The sequence below is a fragment of the Centroberyx gerrardi genome, chromosome 21 (assembly GCF_048128805.1).
Source record: "Centroberyx gerrardi isolate f3 chromosome 21, fCenGer3.hap1.cur.20231027, whole genome shotgun sequence".
Lineage (NCBI taxonomy): Eukaryota > Metazoa > Chordata > Actinopteri > Beryciformes > Berycidae > Centroberyx > Centroberyx gerrardi.
The window spans coordinates 4,063,702-4,081,004 of record NC_136017.1 but is presented as its reverse complement, the minus strand read 5'-3'; the positions used below and the strand labels follow the sequence as shown (position 1 = coordinate 4,081,004).

General features: G+C 44.1%; 1 protein-coding gene across 5 annotated transcripts in view; it reads left to right on the top strand.

Annotated features, from left to right (window-relative positions):
* Nucleotides 1–17,303, top strand: part of agap1 (ArfGAP with GTPase domain, ankyrin repeat and PH domain 1) — a 201,082-nt gene that overhangs the window by 92,114 nt on the left and 91,665 nt on the right. For 4 of the 5 annotated variants that reach the window (XM_078291016.1, XM_078291015.1, XM_078291014.1 and 1 more), the window contains 5 exons: nucleotides 2,388–2,446; nucleotides 2,664–2,751; nucleotides 8,246–8,260; nucleotides 14,026–14,111; nucleotides 16,675–16,816. In XM_078291016.1, coding sequence (XP_078147142.1) covers nucleotides 2,388–2,446; nucleotides 2,664–2,751; nucleotides 8,246–8,260; nucleotides 14,026–14,111; nucleotides 16,675–16,816 — 390 coding nt within the window. The remainder of the gene's footprint in view (nucleotides 1–2,387; nucleotides 2,447–2,663; nucleotides 2,752–8,245; nucleotides 8,261–14,025; nucleotides 14,112–16,674; nucleotides 16,817–17,303) is intronic. The other variant, XM_078291017.1, reaches the window with a different exon arrangement.

Genomic DNA, 17,303 nt, shown 5'->3' with positions numbered 1-17,303 from the left:
AATGTTAGGGAAACTCTGGGATACATTACTGCCTTTAAATGAAGAATTGATTTACAAAAAAACACGATTGAACAATTAAATAAAAAATAAAATGTGCAAAGAAAATCCAATTTGTAAGAAGAAAAAATATTATATTGCACTTTTGGCAATCTTTTCAAATACAGCGGTCATTCTCAGTGAAATGAAACGTTTCAATATTGCCAATATGCTGATATTCTATGATTGATGGTGGAAACGAAAATCATGACACACACTTTTCCATGACTAATTGCACATCCCGAGTTTTCTTATGTGTTTTTATTGTGTGTTTGATTTGAACCCTGTCTGCAAACTGAGTTGACTTATAGGACAGTGAAGTTTTGAACTGAATTGAATTGGTTTGATTTGGCTGTCTTGTGCCCTGTAATACAGGAGCATATATCTTTTTTGGATAAAAAGGTCACTGGAGAGAGAGAGAGAGAGTGTGTGTGTGTGTGTGTGTGTGTGTGTGTCTGTGTGTGTATTGAGTGAAGGATGGAGGCTGTGTGTCTTCAAGCAGATAGAGGTCAGGACAAAACCTTTGGAGTTGGAAGGATGGGACCTCCCTGATAACACTGACACTATCACACTGTAATAACACACACACACACACACACACACACACACACACACACACACACACACACACACACCACATGAATAGTTGAATATGAACAAAAGCAGACACAGTCACATTTTGTGTGTGTTATTTCAGTGTGGCTTGTATGTGTGTGTGTGTGTGTGTGTGTGTGGGAGGGAGGAATAGCCTATCAGCTCCTGCCACCACTCCCTCCACCCCCCCCCCCCCCCCCCCCACCCCCCCACCCCCCCATTTCCCATGACCTCCTAGCCTCACTGCCTCTGCACTGGCTCATAGACAGAACCACACACACACACACTCTGGGCTACACACAAACCGTACACACACACACACACACACACACACACTAAAGTAGTAAAGTAGAAGGCTAGTGTTTTACCTTCTGGTTTATTAGTGTCATGTCAGCCATGTTAGCAGATGTTAACAGATCCCCATAGACTTCACAGAATACTTTGGCAGAAAACACAATGTTCTTCTAAATTCACAACCATGAAAAGTCTCTGTCTCTTCTGCAGTTGGAGCAAGTCGGTTGGTTTTGAAACCTTTTAAAGGAAAAACTGTCAGTGTTGTCGTTTTAAATGAAGCCTGTGAGAATCAGCCCAGAAGTGACATTAGTCTAAGCTAATTCCCCCTCCAGCAGCTCTCTGATTGGTCCGGCTGGTCAGGAGCCGTTTAGCCCCGCCTCCCCGCAGACCGGCCTCCTGCCAGCAGCCCGTTGAGCCTCAATGGATCCCCGATGGGCGCCAGTCGCACTGCAGCTGCTGCCCAATGAAATATTAAGCAGTGCAACTGGGACAGCGGGTCTGCCGGCCGGAGCCTGGCTGCCGCTTTCACCGTCACTTACCAGCAGTGTTGGGAAAGTGACTTTGACAGTAATGAGTCATTTGACTTCGTTACAGTAACAGTAGAAGTTAGAAAGTTCCTCTTTAATAAAGTTGTTTCTTAGACTACTTTTGATCCTATCTGATTAGTTGGTAAAAATCTGGGGATGATCTGTGTAACACTTATCAGTTAAATTCAAAATTGATATTACAAAGATGGAAAATTGAGTCCATTATTCTAAGATCTCAATTTGTTGCCCCGCAGATAAAAGCAAATTTGAGATTTTAGGCTCATTTGTGTGTTTGTTTTTCATTAACCCAGTTTAGTGTCTGAGACCAGTAATTCATTCAGTTTTTTAATGAACAAAACTGAAATTAGGAAACTAATTGAGGTTGAAGAATATTGCGCTCAATTTTCAATTTTGCTGTTTTCAGTGTTGCATTCAAAAACTAAACTTATAAGCGATACACAGTTCTAATGACTGTGACTTAGTTTGTTTCCTTTATCTGGGTGAGTCTCTGCAGCTCCTCTGTCGTCTCGTTCTGCCTCCTCTCCTCTCCGCTCTGCAGCACTGCAGCTTTGTCCCATATTGTGTCTGTATGTGTCCTGTTATCTTGTTCAGTCTGCCATGAACCACTGAACTACTGCCCCCCCCATGCTGTCAATCAACTGTCAGCTCTAATGAGGCTCCTCCCCCATCCTCTTCTCCATCCTCTCTCTCTTCATGCCTGCCATCCTTCTTTTTCCTCTCATTTAACCTTCTCTTCCTCTCTCTCCATCTCTCGCTCCCTCTCTCTTCCTTGCTTGACATGAGACCACTGAGTAGGAACAGATTGGGTCCCTCGTTGCCGGGACAACTGAAGGGCTGCCACTCGTGTGTGTGTGTGTGTGTGTGTGTTGTACAGTTGATTGACAGTTGTGTTTTTTGTCTCTTTCTCTGTTACAGATGCCTTTGTGAACAGCCAGGAATGGACGTTGAGTCGGTCGGTACCAGAACTAAAAGTGGTGAGTTACCCGGGACGAACGGGTGAAACACACACACACACACACACACACACACACACACACACAAACTAATAGATACCCTGCTTGTAGTTTTCAAGCTTCCCACCAGGATCACTCTACTTAATACATCGAACCAGAAACCTTCTCAAATTCTAGCAACCATCAAACCAGTTGTTAACTTGATGCTGACCAATCCCTCCACCCCACCCAAACCCAGGGCATTGTGGGTAACCTGGCCAGTGGCAAGTCGGCGCTGGTCCACAGGTACCTGACAGGAACCTACGTCCAGGAAGAGTCTCCTGAAGGTAAGAAAGTTTGTTTGTATGTTTGTGTCTCTCTCTTTCTCTTTCTCCTTCTCCTCCTCCTCTCTCTCTCTCTCTCTCTCTCTCTCTCTCTCTCTCTCTCTCAGGATCTGGCTGGGTCAACGCAGTCGCTCCGTCCGCCGCCAATTTCACGATATCTCGCGTTCTCGTGCCAAAACTCGTCCAGCGTCACCCTACAACCCATCCAAGATTACATCCACTAAATGAAAAAAAGAAGATTAAATCAACTTTAAAAAAAAGAGAGAGAGAGAGGAAAATAATAAATTGAGGCTGGATTAAAACCCTGGCTGGCATAATAGTAGGTTAACAACGTCTATTCCATGCACGCAAAAGCCTGAAGCTAGTAACTCCCCTCCCTCCCTCCCCTCCCCACCCTGTCATCCTGCTGCCTCTCCTCAAGCCAAGCCTCGAGGGGGATCGCAATAGTTTATAGTCGCCTCCTCTCGTTTCCTTCCCTCTCCTTGTTTCCTCGTCCTTTACTAATATAAAAAAGAAACAAATCGTCCAACAGAGCAGAAATGCTGGAAAAGAGAGGAGATCTCTACAGTCCACACTTGACATTCAGTCCATGTTTTAGTGACGTATCTCTATATTTTGCAGAAAAAACACATAATCGCAATTTTGGTGGGGATCTCTTGATTGTTTTCAGACTCGGATAGAAAGTTTGCATCATTCATTTATGTGATGAATGAGTTTTACGGCTCTAGAGTGCTTGAAACCTCTTGAAACAGCATTGTATATTTTCAGATATCCGTGACGTCTGAAAGCTATATTGCAGATATGTGTTTTTTTAATCTAACAACAGCGAAACACTCTTAAAAATGACTTTACGCTGCCTCAAATAAAATACAAAATTGACAAAGGAGCAGATGTGAAACTTGAGATATAAAGTAAGGATGGTTATTTTCAACGATTTTCACACATCCCCTTCCTAAGTTTCTTTCCTGTGCTTCTAAATCTTTTAATGGTGAAGCCCATGTTCTCCTTGGGGAAAGAAAAAAAAAAAAAAAAAAGATGACGAGTCCTGGCACACCAGAGATATATAGCTTCCTATAGCGGCACTCCTCGCACGCCCCGCGGAGACGGCCATATTCCTCATCCAATATTAAAGCGCTCGACATGCTCCCCCCGCCAACTCCCCCGCACGCCGTACACGAGCCTCTCCAGGCGAAGACCCACTTATACAAAGCCCCGTGTTTCCCCTTAATATTTCAACACTTCAGCTCCGGCTCTCACGAGGGCCGTGGAGGAGCTTTCTCATGGATATTGCAGATAGTCCCACTCAGAACCTCCCACACTTCAGGAGATAGAAGACTATATAAGGCTGCTCTTAGAGAGGGGGAAACTATTTCTACTGGGTGGGCTTGGGGGATGATACTTCCCAAAGAGATGGTACATTTCTGACTAATGGCTGAAGTTTATCTCTACCTCTTAGCAGGTGTTTTTTGTCTCTGGAAGATGTGCTGTATTCAAACACCCATTTCAGCTCAGTTCAGGGTTTGCATGATACTCAGGCAGTCATGCGTTTCTTCCAAATCTTTCTCCTCATAGAGCCAAACAGATGCTTGCTGTCACTCCTGCCTTTGCTCTGATATTTTTAACTTCTAGCGCACTGTGGTGTGCTACAGTGCTAAAAACACCTTAAGCTCTCTGTGCTTCGATGTGTAATGCTGCATCTTTTCCGTTAGAAGTAAAGAGAAAAAGAATCCAACACTGTAGAGGAAACACAATGTAAGTCATCCACATGCACCCCGTACTTTATCTGCTTTCCCCTCACTGGAAACCTATATTTTTGCTCTACCTACCCATCATTTTCAAATTTTTGCTCTACCCCTACCTACCATTTTTTTTACCTCCACCGCAGTGACAGGTGAATCCAAACATTTCACCAGCCACTCTCAATTCTTCCCAGGCAAAAGAAATGGATGTTTGAATGCGACAGAGCAAGACTGAATCCTCTCCCGCTCCGTGGGTGCTGTTCTATAGCCGACCCTGACCTCCGACCTCCCTTTGGAAAGTTGGCAAGTGAAAGGAGAATTTCCCAATGGGAGATCAATAAAGTATTATCGTTGTTATCTAGTGGCTGGCGGAACAGGCAAACTTATCAACCACTGGCCAGAATTGACCAGTATTTGGCGGGTGGCTGGTGTCACTTCCCCTTCCTACCCACCACCAGTAGATCTCCACGTTCAGACGTTTGGAGGAGCTGTTACCCCAGCCAATGCACTTTCTCAGCCTGGGACACAAAAGAGAAATCTAATCCCTCTCTGTGGAACTCAGCCTTATTAACCCTACTTGACCCCTTTGTATGTGCTAAGCCTACAAATCCATCAAACATAGCGTATTTGGGGTTGAAACATTGCTTCTTTTGTCATGTGGGGACCCACCGGAATCGGCCGCAACCAGTTTGAGAAACCAGTAGCCTTAGATGTTCTGAATTAACGAGTAAGAGACGGGAAAGGAAAGGATACACTTTTTCTAAGGGCCCCTTAAGGTGATACGTCACCCTGGTAGAACCATTTCATTTTTTAGTGCACATGCCCCTACATGAGTTGATGAATGGTTAACCGCCAAATTGGGGACTCCAGGTGTTCAGCACTTTTGAACAGCAAGTCTAAAAGTCATACTTCTAACACATCAATCAGAAAGGAAACAAAGATCCAGCTTATACTGTGGCGTTCTGTTTTCTGGATCAATAAATACATTTTGCGTGAGTGCAAGCACCAATATGGAAGCTGGGAATAAATCCTGAATGTTGGTGGTGGCTGAATCCCCAGGGCAACAAATGCTGGAGGCTGACTGTTGCTGAACTCCTGTGGAGGTGTGCGTACTGAAACGTAAAGTGAAATATCCCTTTAAGCATTCTTTGCACAGAGAATGCCCTTCATAGCTTCATAGTCCGAGACTCCAGCGTCGGGACGGCGGGGGGGGGAACAGCTCCATCGCTAATGTCCGACGCTCTGTTTCCACCGCGCGGCCTCAATTACACCGCAGCGCTGCCAAAAGCAACACGACACGGCTTTTCAAGCAGCCTCGCATACCGTGCCCGAGCCAGCTCTAAACAACAGCTCCCCGAAATCTTTGATCTAAATACTTGGCACCGCCGTCCATCTAGGAAGTAGCGATTCCGCTCTAATTACAAAAAAAAGCTCCCAACTCTTTGAAATCGTTGCGTAACCGCCGAGAAAGAAAGGGGGGGAAGAAAAAAGGGGAACCTGATGTTGTTTTGAAATTCCCCATATCTAAAAATATCTGGCTGCCCGAATTCCCATGGCGATTGATTGAGAGCGGAGTGTAGTTGGTGCCTTGCGAGCGGCGGGGTAACCACAGCGCCACAAAGCCACTAACCAGCACTATTCTTAGGCTGCAGACTGGAGCCTTGACTGCAGACGGCAGCCTGGCTCTAGCATTCCCTCGCAGGCCTTAGACAAGGTTCTGTGTTAATGAGCAGAATACACCACAGAATGCAAAACCAAACTGTACTCTGCAACAAAACTGTCATTCTCAGGTTGGCGTTGCATTGCCATAAACCTGAAATTAGTCACTCCTTAAGGCAATGACACCCTGCAACCTTTAGGGCAACAGCACCCAAGGAGTTGCCTCAGCATTGTTGAATTAATCACATATTCTTGCCAGGATAGAGCTGAGCTGATTTTTCACCCCTTGTGGCTCACTTTGTTGCCTGTTGCCGGGGGAGTTGCCTGTTTGACAATGGCCAAAAAATTGCCGAGTGTTTCACCGCTCAAAGAAATGCCACATATGGAATCCATTAAAAGAGAATTGAGCTCTGGCTGGGAAATCACCACCAGCCACCAGTCTAATGCTGGTAAATTATGACTGTGGCTTGTAAGTTTCTCTACCAGCCACTTATTCAGGTAACCAAACATTATTTGGATATCCTATTCTGTTGGCGTGTTTTCTCTGTTACCTCTGCCTTTCACAAATGAGATTATAACAAATTGATGGTTAGCATGACAAGCCACTATGAGAGTCACTATACTGCAAAACAGAGGTGTGATCAAGTCAACTTTGCTCGAGTCCCAAGTCAGTCTCAAGTCTGGAGGCACAAGTCTCAAGTCAAGTCCCAAGTCTAAATGTAGAACAGCAAGTCAAGTCCAAGTCAAGTCCAAGTCATTAATGTCAAGTCCCAAGTCTAAATGTAGAACAGCAAGTCAAGTCAGAACAAATCCAAGAGTCCAGCATCAATTTAATATCTCAAAGAAAACTAAATATCTAGGACTTTTCAATGCAATATGGTTTTAATAGGATAAAAACTTGGTAAGAGCATCATGAGTTTGATTTCTATAATCGGTCTCAACTTCAATAAATTCAATCATTCCATACAAATTCAGAAAACAGAATTTAAATTCAGTCGTCCGCTGGAACAAATCTCATCACTTTCAATCTAAGTCATTTACACAAACACAAGATCTCAAGTCAAGACTTTAGAAACCTTTTCAAGTCATCAAAGTACAAGTCAGAGTCGAGTCCCAAGTCACCAGAACCCAAGTCAAGTCAAGTCTCAAGTCTTCTCTTCATGCGTCAAGTCAAGTCTCAAGCAATTAATACTTGAGTTCCGCAAAAAGTAGCGTGCGTTCTGAGGTTTCGGTAAAAGCGTCTGTAAAAATAGCATCCATTGTTGTCAAATCGAACCAGACTAAGCCGGTCCGTGCCACAGTCGGCCCAGCCAGGATCGTCTGAGTATCCGTCCCTCTCCTCCGGCCCAGAGAGGATCATGGTGTTAGAAAGTGATATGAAGTGTGTTTTCTGTGTGCTGACTCTGTTCCACTCACTGTTCTGGCCTCTGTCTGTCCTGGGAAATGCAACACTGCATACACTTGTTGTTTTCCTTTTTTATCCTCCTCTCTCTCTCTCTGTCAATCTTCTCTCTCTCTCTGTCTCTGCCTATCTCACTCTCACTTCCCCTCCGCTCTATCTTGCTCTCCCTCGCTCTCTCTCTCTCCCTTATTGCCTCTTTTTTTCACTTTCTCTCTTTCATTCTCCTCCCTGCCTCATTATCTTTTGCCCCTGTAAACTTTTGCCCTCCTCTCTTTTCATTGCTCTCTCTTTCAATCTGTCTCTCTTTCTCTCACTCGTTCCCTCTGTTGTCACTCTCTCTTTCTCTGCTGACTCTTTTTGTCTCTCACCCCCATAAACTTTTGCTCTCATCTTTTTTGTCTCTTTTCTTCTTGCCTCTTTCGCCCCATAAACTCTTGCACTCTCGTCTTCTCTTGTTTCTCTTTCCCCCCCGCTCTCTTTTCTCTCCTACATCTTTTTATCTCTTTGCCCTGATAAACTTTTGCACTCTCCTCTTCTCTCTCTCTCTCTCGCTCTCTCTCTCTCTCTCTCTCTCTCCGTCTGTCTGATGCTGTGTGCTGGTTTTTGACTGTGCATGCATAACTGGGGCTGAACCTTTGATTTGCTTTGTTTTCCTCTCCCCTCTCTTTCTTCTTTCTTGGCTGCTCTTGTAAACTAGCTGACGTGGACGCAGGTAACTATCCTCTCTCTCTCTCTATCTCTTCCTCTCCTTCTCTCGTTTTCTCTCATCCGTACGACCATCCATCCATCCATCTCCTCCGCCTCCTTGATTCTGACAGCAGCGTCCTGAAAGCGGCTCGGGTTCAGCATTATCTCCTTCCTCTGCTTCCTCATATGACTTGATAATATTACAGCAGTGGATCGAGGGCCGTGATCAGACGGGACTCGTTTTTTTTTTTTCTCCGGCTCAAACGCAAAGTGTAGAGAAAGCAAGACCTCAAAAGGGGCACAAGGAGTGTCTTGTTGTATGTAATTAACTAATTAATTAGCTAGCTACTAGGGATGGGACAACATATCGAAATTCAATATATTGCAATGCAAAAATGTGACAATACGTATCATGGGGCAGAAAAATGAATAGTGATATTAGCTCCATGTTATTCTGCTGTAGTAATCACAAAGGAGACGGCTTGCCCATCACAGTTTCACAAGCTCTCCATCCAAATTATACAATTTACACTTTATAATGACATTTTTAAATTGTTGTTTACATTCTAGCAGCCAATGCCATCGCTGGAAAGATTTGTGTCTCAGAAATAAACACAATTCTGCACAGTGAGACTCTTTTCGTATCCTAGTTGTATCGAACCCCGTATTGCGTATCGATTCGTATCGTGAGACAAGCATATTGTCCCTTCCCTACTAGCTGCCCTAACCAAGATACTAGATACTACTTTTGGCTGGAGCTCGCCCCTTGATCTCTCTATGTGATGCAACATTAGAGACAGTTAGTTAAGTCTTCTAGCGGTCTTGATGTTGCTAAAAACAAGCCGGTAGCGAAAGTGAAACTGTAAGAGGCTGCTTTACGTTCCTCCAGGCGCTGCTGATTTGCTCTGTATTCATTTGTTGGATTGCGCCAACAGCGATGTCAAAGCAGGTGTGTTAAGGCCAAACGCCTGCTGTGACATCACTGATCGGGGGCGTGGCCAGAAGCGCAAACACGCTTTACAGTGTCAGCCCACAGAGAGCGGTGCAGCAGCAGTTTTCTGTCCCGTGTGATTTAGTGCCGATTTGCTCTTTTAAACTTGGAGACGCTCGCCTGCCGTGACCGAAGCAGGCGCTCAGTGAAGCACGCCACGTGATCACGGCCTCATCTAGTTAAATGTGGCTTTTTATAGTCCGCCGAGCTCCGGAAACTGCTGAACCCGAAGCTACTGGACTTGCTGCTGTGGTAGACTGTGTAGTGTTTAGCTTGTAGCCTTTGCATCTGAGTCTTTTTTGTATTCATTTTATTTATTTTACCTACCATGTTCATCCCTCGTCATGTGTCTGCCGCCCCACCTGCCGAGCCGCTGCGACTGTGTTCATGCACGCACACACACACACACACACACACACCCAGACACACTGCTGACTCAGCATTAAAGGCCCCGACAGAGAGCTGCATTGAGCCATCTGTTTTACTGCAGCAACAGGGAGGATCGCTGCACTATAATTCAATATGGAGGAATCAGTCTGTTTTATTTTGTTCATTTTCTCTAAGAATTGGCTTCCTCCAACGGCTAAATTTAAAATTCCACTTATTTTGTTTGATACTTTAATTAATCACAATTATTAGTCTTGATGATTTGAGGAACAAAATTATTTTACTGCACTTTTTTGCCTCGTATATCAACATTGTGATCATTTTCAATAGCAGCAGTCGTTCTAAGTGAAACAAAATGTGTTGCTGATGTTCCAATATTCGAGGATTTATTAATTAGGAGAACTGGAATGGAGATACATGATGCACATGAGTAATGGGAACTTCCCTTTTCCCAGCTGCTATGTTGGAAAATTTCTGTTGAGTTTCCTCCACGCAGAAGCAAACTCTGCATTCTGCATCCGTGCAGTTTGGAGAGTTTTACGTTTTTGACAAGCCTCTCAAAATACCCACAGTTCAGCGCGTGTGTGTGTGTGTGTGCGTGTGTGTTGTGGCTGGGTCGGTGGTGGCGATGCGGAGTGCAAATTGTAATTTGCATTACGGGCGTGTGCAGCTCCCCCCCCCACCCCACCCCTCTTCCTCCTCCCAAACTGATTGGCCTGGGCTTCCTCCCACAACCTCACGGCTGGGAAAGAGGAGGGAGAGCTAAAAATGTGTGTGTGTGTGTGTGTGTGATTTTGTGTATGTGTGTGTGAACAACAGGGAAACTGTGAGTGTGTGTGTGTGAGATTTTGTGAACGTGTGAGTCCCTGAGAGAAACTTGGTGAGTGTTTCAAAGAGAGAGAGAGAGAGAAAGAGCAAATAAATAAAAAAATAAGAGAATAAAGTGAAAACTAAGTTTGTGTGTGTTTCTGTGTGAGAAACTGAGAGTGTGTGTGATTTTGAGTGTGTTTGACAGACAAGGAAACTGAGTGTGAGATTTGTGTGTGTGACTTTTTTCATGTGTGTGTCTCTGAGGGAAAGTGTGTGTGTGTGTGTGTTTTCAAAGTGAGAGCAAGCCAAAGCGTTTATATGCGCGTGATTTCGTGAATGCATTTGAGTCTTTTTTTTTTTTTATGTCTGTTAGAGCGACTTGACATTTGTGTATGTGTGTGTATCTACCTCCGTGTGTGTGTGTGTGTGTGTGTGTGTGTGTGTGTGCGGCTGCAGCCCTAGCCTCTTCCTGTCCCCGGCATATAAACAGCCACCGTGTCATTACCCTCTCTCTGCAGTAAACGCCGCCGCCATTGCACTGATCTCCACAAATTCGGATCGCCCGTCCCGCGGCGCCGTTCCACACACTCACACCCATCCAGAGCTTTTGGAAAGCGGGGTGAACCCGGATGAGAGGCGCTTCTGACCGAAATAACGCCTCGGTTTCCATTTTTAGTTTAGCTGGCCTCGATCCCGCCGTTCTTCTATGTCAGGAAAGATAGTTCCCACACATACATCACTCTGGAAGCTTTTACTGTGCGGCCAGCGTCTGGGTGAAGACTGAAATGTTACTCTGCACTATTTTACGTTTCAGGCATGGCGCCGGTGCCCTTGTCCAGAGTGACTTAAAGGAATAGTTCACCCCCAAAAAATGAAGATTCAGTCATTATCTACCCCCATGTCAGCTGAAACTCCGTTGAAGTTTGCAGGACCACAAAACAGCGAGTTAGCCCCCGTAGTTTCATCTCAGTCTTCTCCCAAACTATTTACAGCTCCAAAAAGAATAAAATATCCATTAAATTTCTCCAAACAGCATAATCCAAGTGTTTTGTAGCCAGACAGTTGCATTGTGGGTCTAAAAGTCCAATATTTAACTCCTTATCGCCTATATTTTCCAATTCAATGACAATCCTCTGGTCACGCTGCACCCTACAGCGTCTACAGGACCAGAGCATTGTCAGTGAGGAAAATAAAGACGATAAAGAGGTAAATAAAGTCCCACAGTGCAGTCGTTCGGCTACAAAACACTTGGACATGCAGCAAAACATTCAACCAATAGAAAAGAGTTAAAGGATCAAAGCCGTAGTGTCCTGACAATATTCCTAAGATCCTAAAATGATAACACATGAACAAGAAGTGCTAGGAAAGGGAATAAAAGCTGAGGATGGAGGCGGACTACAGCGCTGGACTTGTTTACAGTCTGGAGGGAATAAGTCGACCAGAATTTACCCTCGAAATAGTGTTTTTTTTTGTTTTTTTTTACTCCTGACCTTTTCAAAGAGCCGAAAAATCACGTTCCAACGCTGCAGCTCTGCCTTTGATGTTTCTGAACACTGATGCGGGGTCCATGGAATGTGTGTGTGTGTGTGTGTGTGTGTGTGTTGGTGTCCAGTGAGTGTGTGTGTGTGTCCCCAGGCTGAGGTCAGGCCTGCCTCAGCACAGCACAGTTTGTTCCCTCCGCTGCACTGGAAGCCTCGACCGTGGAAGAGGAACAGGACAGATAGAGAAGTTTATCGGTCCATCTGCACATGTTGAGGTTGCTGTTAACATTGTCACGAAATGATCAGCAGCACTATCAGCCCAGGTATCACAGCTTTGACTCTCAAATAATACCGCATCGCAAAAACACATCAAACTGAAACACCAAAACACCCTAAAATGACACGTTAAGCTGTCGGAAATGCAATAACAGCACAGCTTTGTTTTACATTCTGTTTCCTATCAAATTACTAGTAATTTAGAAGAGGGGGAACAGAAACCATTAGAAGTGTTTTGGTCGTATTTTGCTGACGGACAACTTCCCCTGTTCTCGCACGCTGGCAGCATCATATTATGGTCGTGCAAATCGTGCGCATGATAATTTCAAGTCATCTAGAACCGAGAGAGGAGTAGAATTCTGCACACTGTACTCGCAAGAACATTTAATGCGACGTTTCGATCGTCGGACCTTCATCGGGCAAACATGAAACAACCACACGACATCATAGGATAAATAGGGCAGAGTCAGAGGGTTACGGACCAATGAGGAGAGGCTCTTCCCACGGGACGTCCTGTAGAACATCCTCAGTCAAGGTCACATGGCTCAAAAGGCACACCTTAGATAGATGCTACAGTGTAAAGAAAAAAGCATAAAGATTGGTTGACAGCCATCACAATACAATGTATAAGAGATTAGACTAGACCGAAATCTTGTATAACGTTAAAGTACAGACAGTTTCTGATTCTATTCCTCCATCGGTATCTATGGAGGAATTTAAAGACCGGTATTTAAAGACCTTTAGGTGTGCAAAAATGTATTTTTTCAAGTCATCTAGAACACAGTTTTCTAGTAAAATATAAGGTAAACTCAATCTATGTGTAAATGAATAAGTTTTTACAAGGATTTACATAGATGAGGGTGAATTTTATCCAAGCTGACGAAAGTAAATATGATGTGAAACACTACAAAATAAAGTGCTGCATCTGGAAAAACACCAGCACAGTCCACAGATGTGAAAAATAATGATGATAAAATAAAATAATGATCAGCAATTCAGCGTTGTTTACTGTGTGTGTGTGTGTGTGTGTGTGTGTGTGTACATGCGCATGTGTGTGTGCATGTTTCTCTGTATATGTGTGTGCAGGCATGTGTCTGTTAATATGTGTGTATTGGTGTTTATATGTGCGTTTGTGTGTCTGTTTATATGTGCATACCTGTGTTCCTGTGTGTGTTTGTGTCTGTTGATGTGTGTGTGTGTGTGTGTGTGTGTGAGCGTGCACGTGAGTATGTGTCATGGCCAGGCTTGTAGAAGACAGTCTGGTCATTGTCTTGCGCCTGACAGGACGACCTGGAATGTTTCTCACACACACACACACACACACACACACACACACACACACACTCACACTCACACACACACACACACACACACTCCCCCTGTCATCCCAGTGTGTGGTTTACCTGTAGAGCTGCATTCCTCACATTTACCGGCGGGTGGTCATCATCATCATCACTGTACATATGTGTGTGTGTGTGTGTGTGTGTGAGCATTCGTACCCCTATTCCCTCCCCCAACATGTTTTTTAAAATCATTTTCAGTCTTTTTAATCAACATAAATCCTTCGATCGATCAGGTTTAGTCGCCATCCTCCTTCACCCAAACCAATATGATCTGCTATTGATTCCTGTTCTCATCTCATTCAACCGTTCGCCTCGTCTTACTCACCAAACCGCTCAGAAAACTGTTATATGTGAACAGCAAAATTGTAGAATTGGAGATACATGAACCCAATCCATAGTCTAACATCCATATTTTAAGTTTTTAAATGATGTTTTACACTCCTCCGTCGCTCCCCCTCTCCTCTCCTCTCCTCTCCTCTCATCCTCTCCGTTGTTCCTCCAGGCGGTCGATTTAAGAAGGAGATCGTTGTGGACGGTCAGAGCCACCTCCTGCTCATCAGAGACGAAGGAGGCCCCCCGGAGGCACAGGTGAGTACTGCACCTGCCCTCTTCACAGGCGGGACCAGGTCTCAGGTCAAGTCCCAAGTCTAAATGTAGAACAGCAAGTCAAGTCAGAACAAATCAAGAGTCCAGTATCAATTTAATATCTTAAAGAAAACTAAATATCTAGGACTTTTCAATGCAATATGGTTTTAATAGGATAAAAACTTGGTAAGAGCATCATGAGTTTGATTTCTATATATCAGTTTCAACTTCAATAAATTCAATCATTCCATACAAATTCAGAAAACAGAATTTAAATTCAGTCGTCCGCTGGAACAAATCTCATCACTTTCAATCTAAGTCATTTACACAAACACAAGATCTCAAGTCAAGACTTTAGAAACCTTTTCAAGTCATCAAAGTACAAGTCAGAGTCGAGTCCCAAGTCACCAGAACCCGAGTCAAGTCTAACTATGTATATTTTAAGGCCTTTTGACTGATGTCTTTTTGCTGCATATTCCCTTTTTAGATGAAAACAGAACAGGGTTAGCGGAACAATCTGCACCCTCTCTGCTTTACTAAACACAGTTGAACTTAATGTTCCCTAACAATTAATTTCCTGGTTCCTCTTTCTTTCTTTCTTCTGCCCATTTTAGAATTTTGTTGTTGTTCAGTCTGATTTTGCCAGATTCGTTTCTTTATTTTGGTTTTGAGAATAGTGTTAAATTCACTTCCAGGTAGCAGTAAAAACATCTTAAATCTGGCTTTCTGAAACCTGCAGATACCCATTAATAATGTTAAATAAAGAAAAAAAAAACAACAACACATTTTTGTGATGACTTTTCAAAGATGGAGTGATTTCTGATGTTGTGGTTTGCTCCACAAATGTGAACCCGGCCTCAGCCGATACCGCCGTGCCTCCTCAGATATTTGACATCCAACATAAGCGACAGTGTTTCCATCCCGCTGTCAGCGTGAATCTGAAGTGAACTCTTGAAACGTGGCAAAAAATAAAATGCAAATGAGGTGCGTTTCCATCTGCCGGGTCGCAGCAGAAAACAGTCCAGCAGAAAAATGGAAAGTCTCTCAAGAATTTGGCGAGTCGTTGTCGTTCTCTCTTTGTCGGCTAACGTCGGCCGTATTTCACGCTTTCATCTGAAAACGAAAACAAAGAAATACACTTGGCATTCTTCTTATGCTCCAACTAATGGTCACACAATCTTGATGGGCGCTTAAACACAGGAGAAACAGCGCTAAGACATTTCTGGGACGGGGTGTTCAGATATTTTTCAGACATTTCAGAACATCCAAAGCCGCTTTTGAACAGTTGTACAGTGAGATCAGATGAAGCCTGTGGCATTAGAGTCAAATAATCTGTTTCTATTAGTATTTATCACACAGTTTCTTTACTGCTAAAATCCTTCTGCGCCTAAAACAAGCGGAAAAACTTGATTGAAGCGGATTGAAATTGATGCTTTTCTGATTCGATGCATCATAATTTGCAGCAAAATACTGAAATAGACAGATTTTTTTTCATTTCAGTAGTAGATCAGTAGATATTGACTTATGATTCTGGCTGTTTAGTAGCTTAGTAATCCACCTTCCCCTCTTACTCATGTTTTCAGTTTCTTCCACAAATACTTGTGCACCACCGGAGATTTTAATTTTTGAAATTGCAGAAAGCGAAGCCAAGCTGTAGAAAACTCTTAATACCGACTTTCTCTCTTGATTTGGATGTCGGACGTGCGCTTCTTGAAAAGTCGTGGGTGTGTGCTGAATGCTTCCCAATGAAATCTGACATGATAAGAAACAAACTGACTAGAAATAAACTGGGTTATGAGTTCAGGAGGAGTCTGGTTCGGTTTCTGTCCTGCAAACTGACCAGATGGGTTTTAATGCGACCGCGTCTAGACACACGGTCCTGAAATCTCCACAACTGATTAATAATTCACTTGTTTTCTTCTTCTTTCTGCCTCTTATACACTCCTCACCTCTTTGCCTTTCATGTTGTCTCTCTCTTTCCCCTCTCTCCCTCCCTCCATCATCTCCTTTCCTCGCCCATCTCTTCCCTTTTCCCCTCAACCACCACCGCCTTTCTCCCTCATCTCCTTCATTTCCTCCCCTTCTCTCATTTCTTTCCCCCTCTTGTCTCCTTCCTTTCCTCACCATCTCTCCTTCCTTTCCTCATATCTCTCCTTCCTTTCCCCCTCTTGTCTCCTTCCTTTCCTCACATCTCTCCTTCCTTTCCCCCTCTTGTCTCCTTCCTTTCCTCACATCTCTCCTTCCTTTTCCCCTCATATCTCCTTCCTTTCCTCCTCATCTCTCCTTCCTTTTCCCCTCATCTCGCCTTCCTTTTCCTCTCATCTCTCCTTCCTTTCCTCCCTTCTCTCTTTCCTTTCCCCCATCTCTCCTTCCTCCCTTCTCACTTTGCTTTCCCTCTCATCTCTCCTTCCTTTTCCCCTCTTGTCTCCTTTCTTTCCTCCTCATCTCTCCTTCCTTTCCCCCTCATCTCTCCTTCCTTTCCTCCTCCTCTCTCCTTCCTTTCTTCCCCATCTCTCCTTCCTCTCCTCTCTCTCTCTCTCTCTCTCTCTCTCTCTCTCCTCTCCAGTTTGCATTATGGGTAGATGCGGTGATCTTCGTCTTCAGTCTGGAGGATGAGATCAGCTTCCAGACGGTTTACCACTACTTCAGCCGCCTGGCCAACTACCGCAACACCGCCGACCTGCCGCTGGTTCTGGTCGGCACGCAAGGTCCGACACACACACACACACACACACACACACACACACACACACACACACACACACACACACACTCTCTCTCCATCAGCCACTTTGCCACACTGCTCTATTTGCTCTCCTTCCTCAGTTGATCATTCAGTGTGTCTTTACTGAGGTGTTGCTGCCACCTAGTGGAGTCTTGCTGTCATTAAATTTGAAGCGCTCAATAGTGTCGCTCCATTGCTTATTATGAACAGATGGATGAAAATAGTTTTGCATCTCATATTCCAGGACTGTTAAGAGTTTGGGAAGGAAATACTTTAGCTAATTTAGACAGTTGAATGCATTTTAAAGTCTCTGTGATTCCTGTAGGTTGTAATAGAAAATGCTGTGTCTCAAATGTGTCATTTTTAAGCAACAGACCATGGGTTCCCAAATGTTTTGATGTAAAGACCCTCAAACAGATGCACATTCAAGCTCAGATCATTTTATAAGATTTTTAGAAGATTTGTGTTGG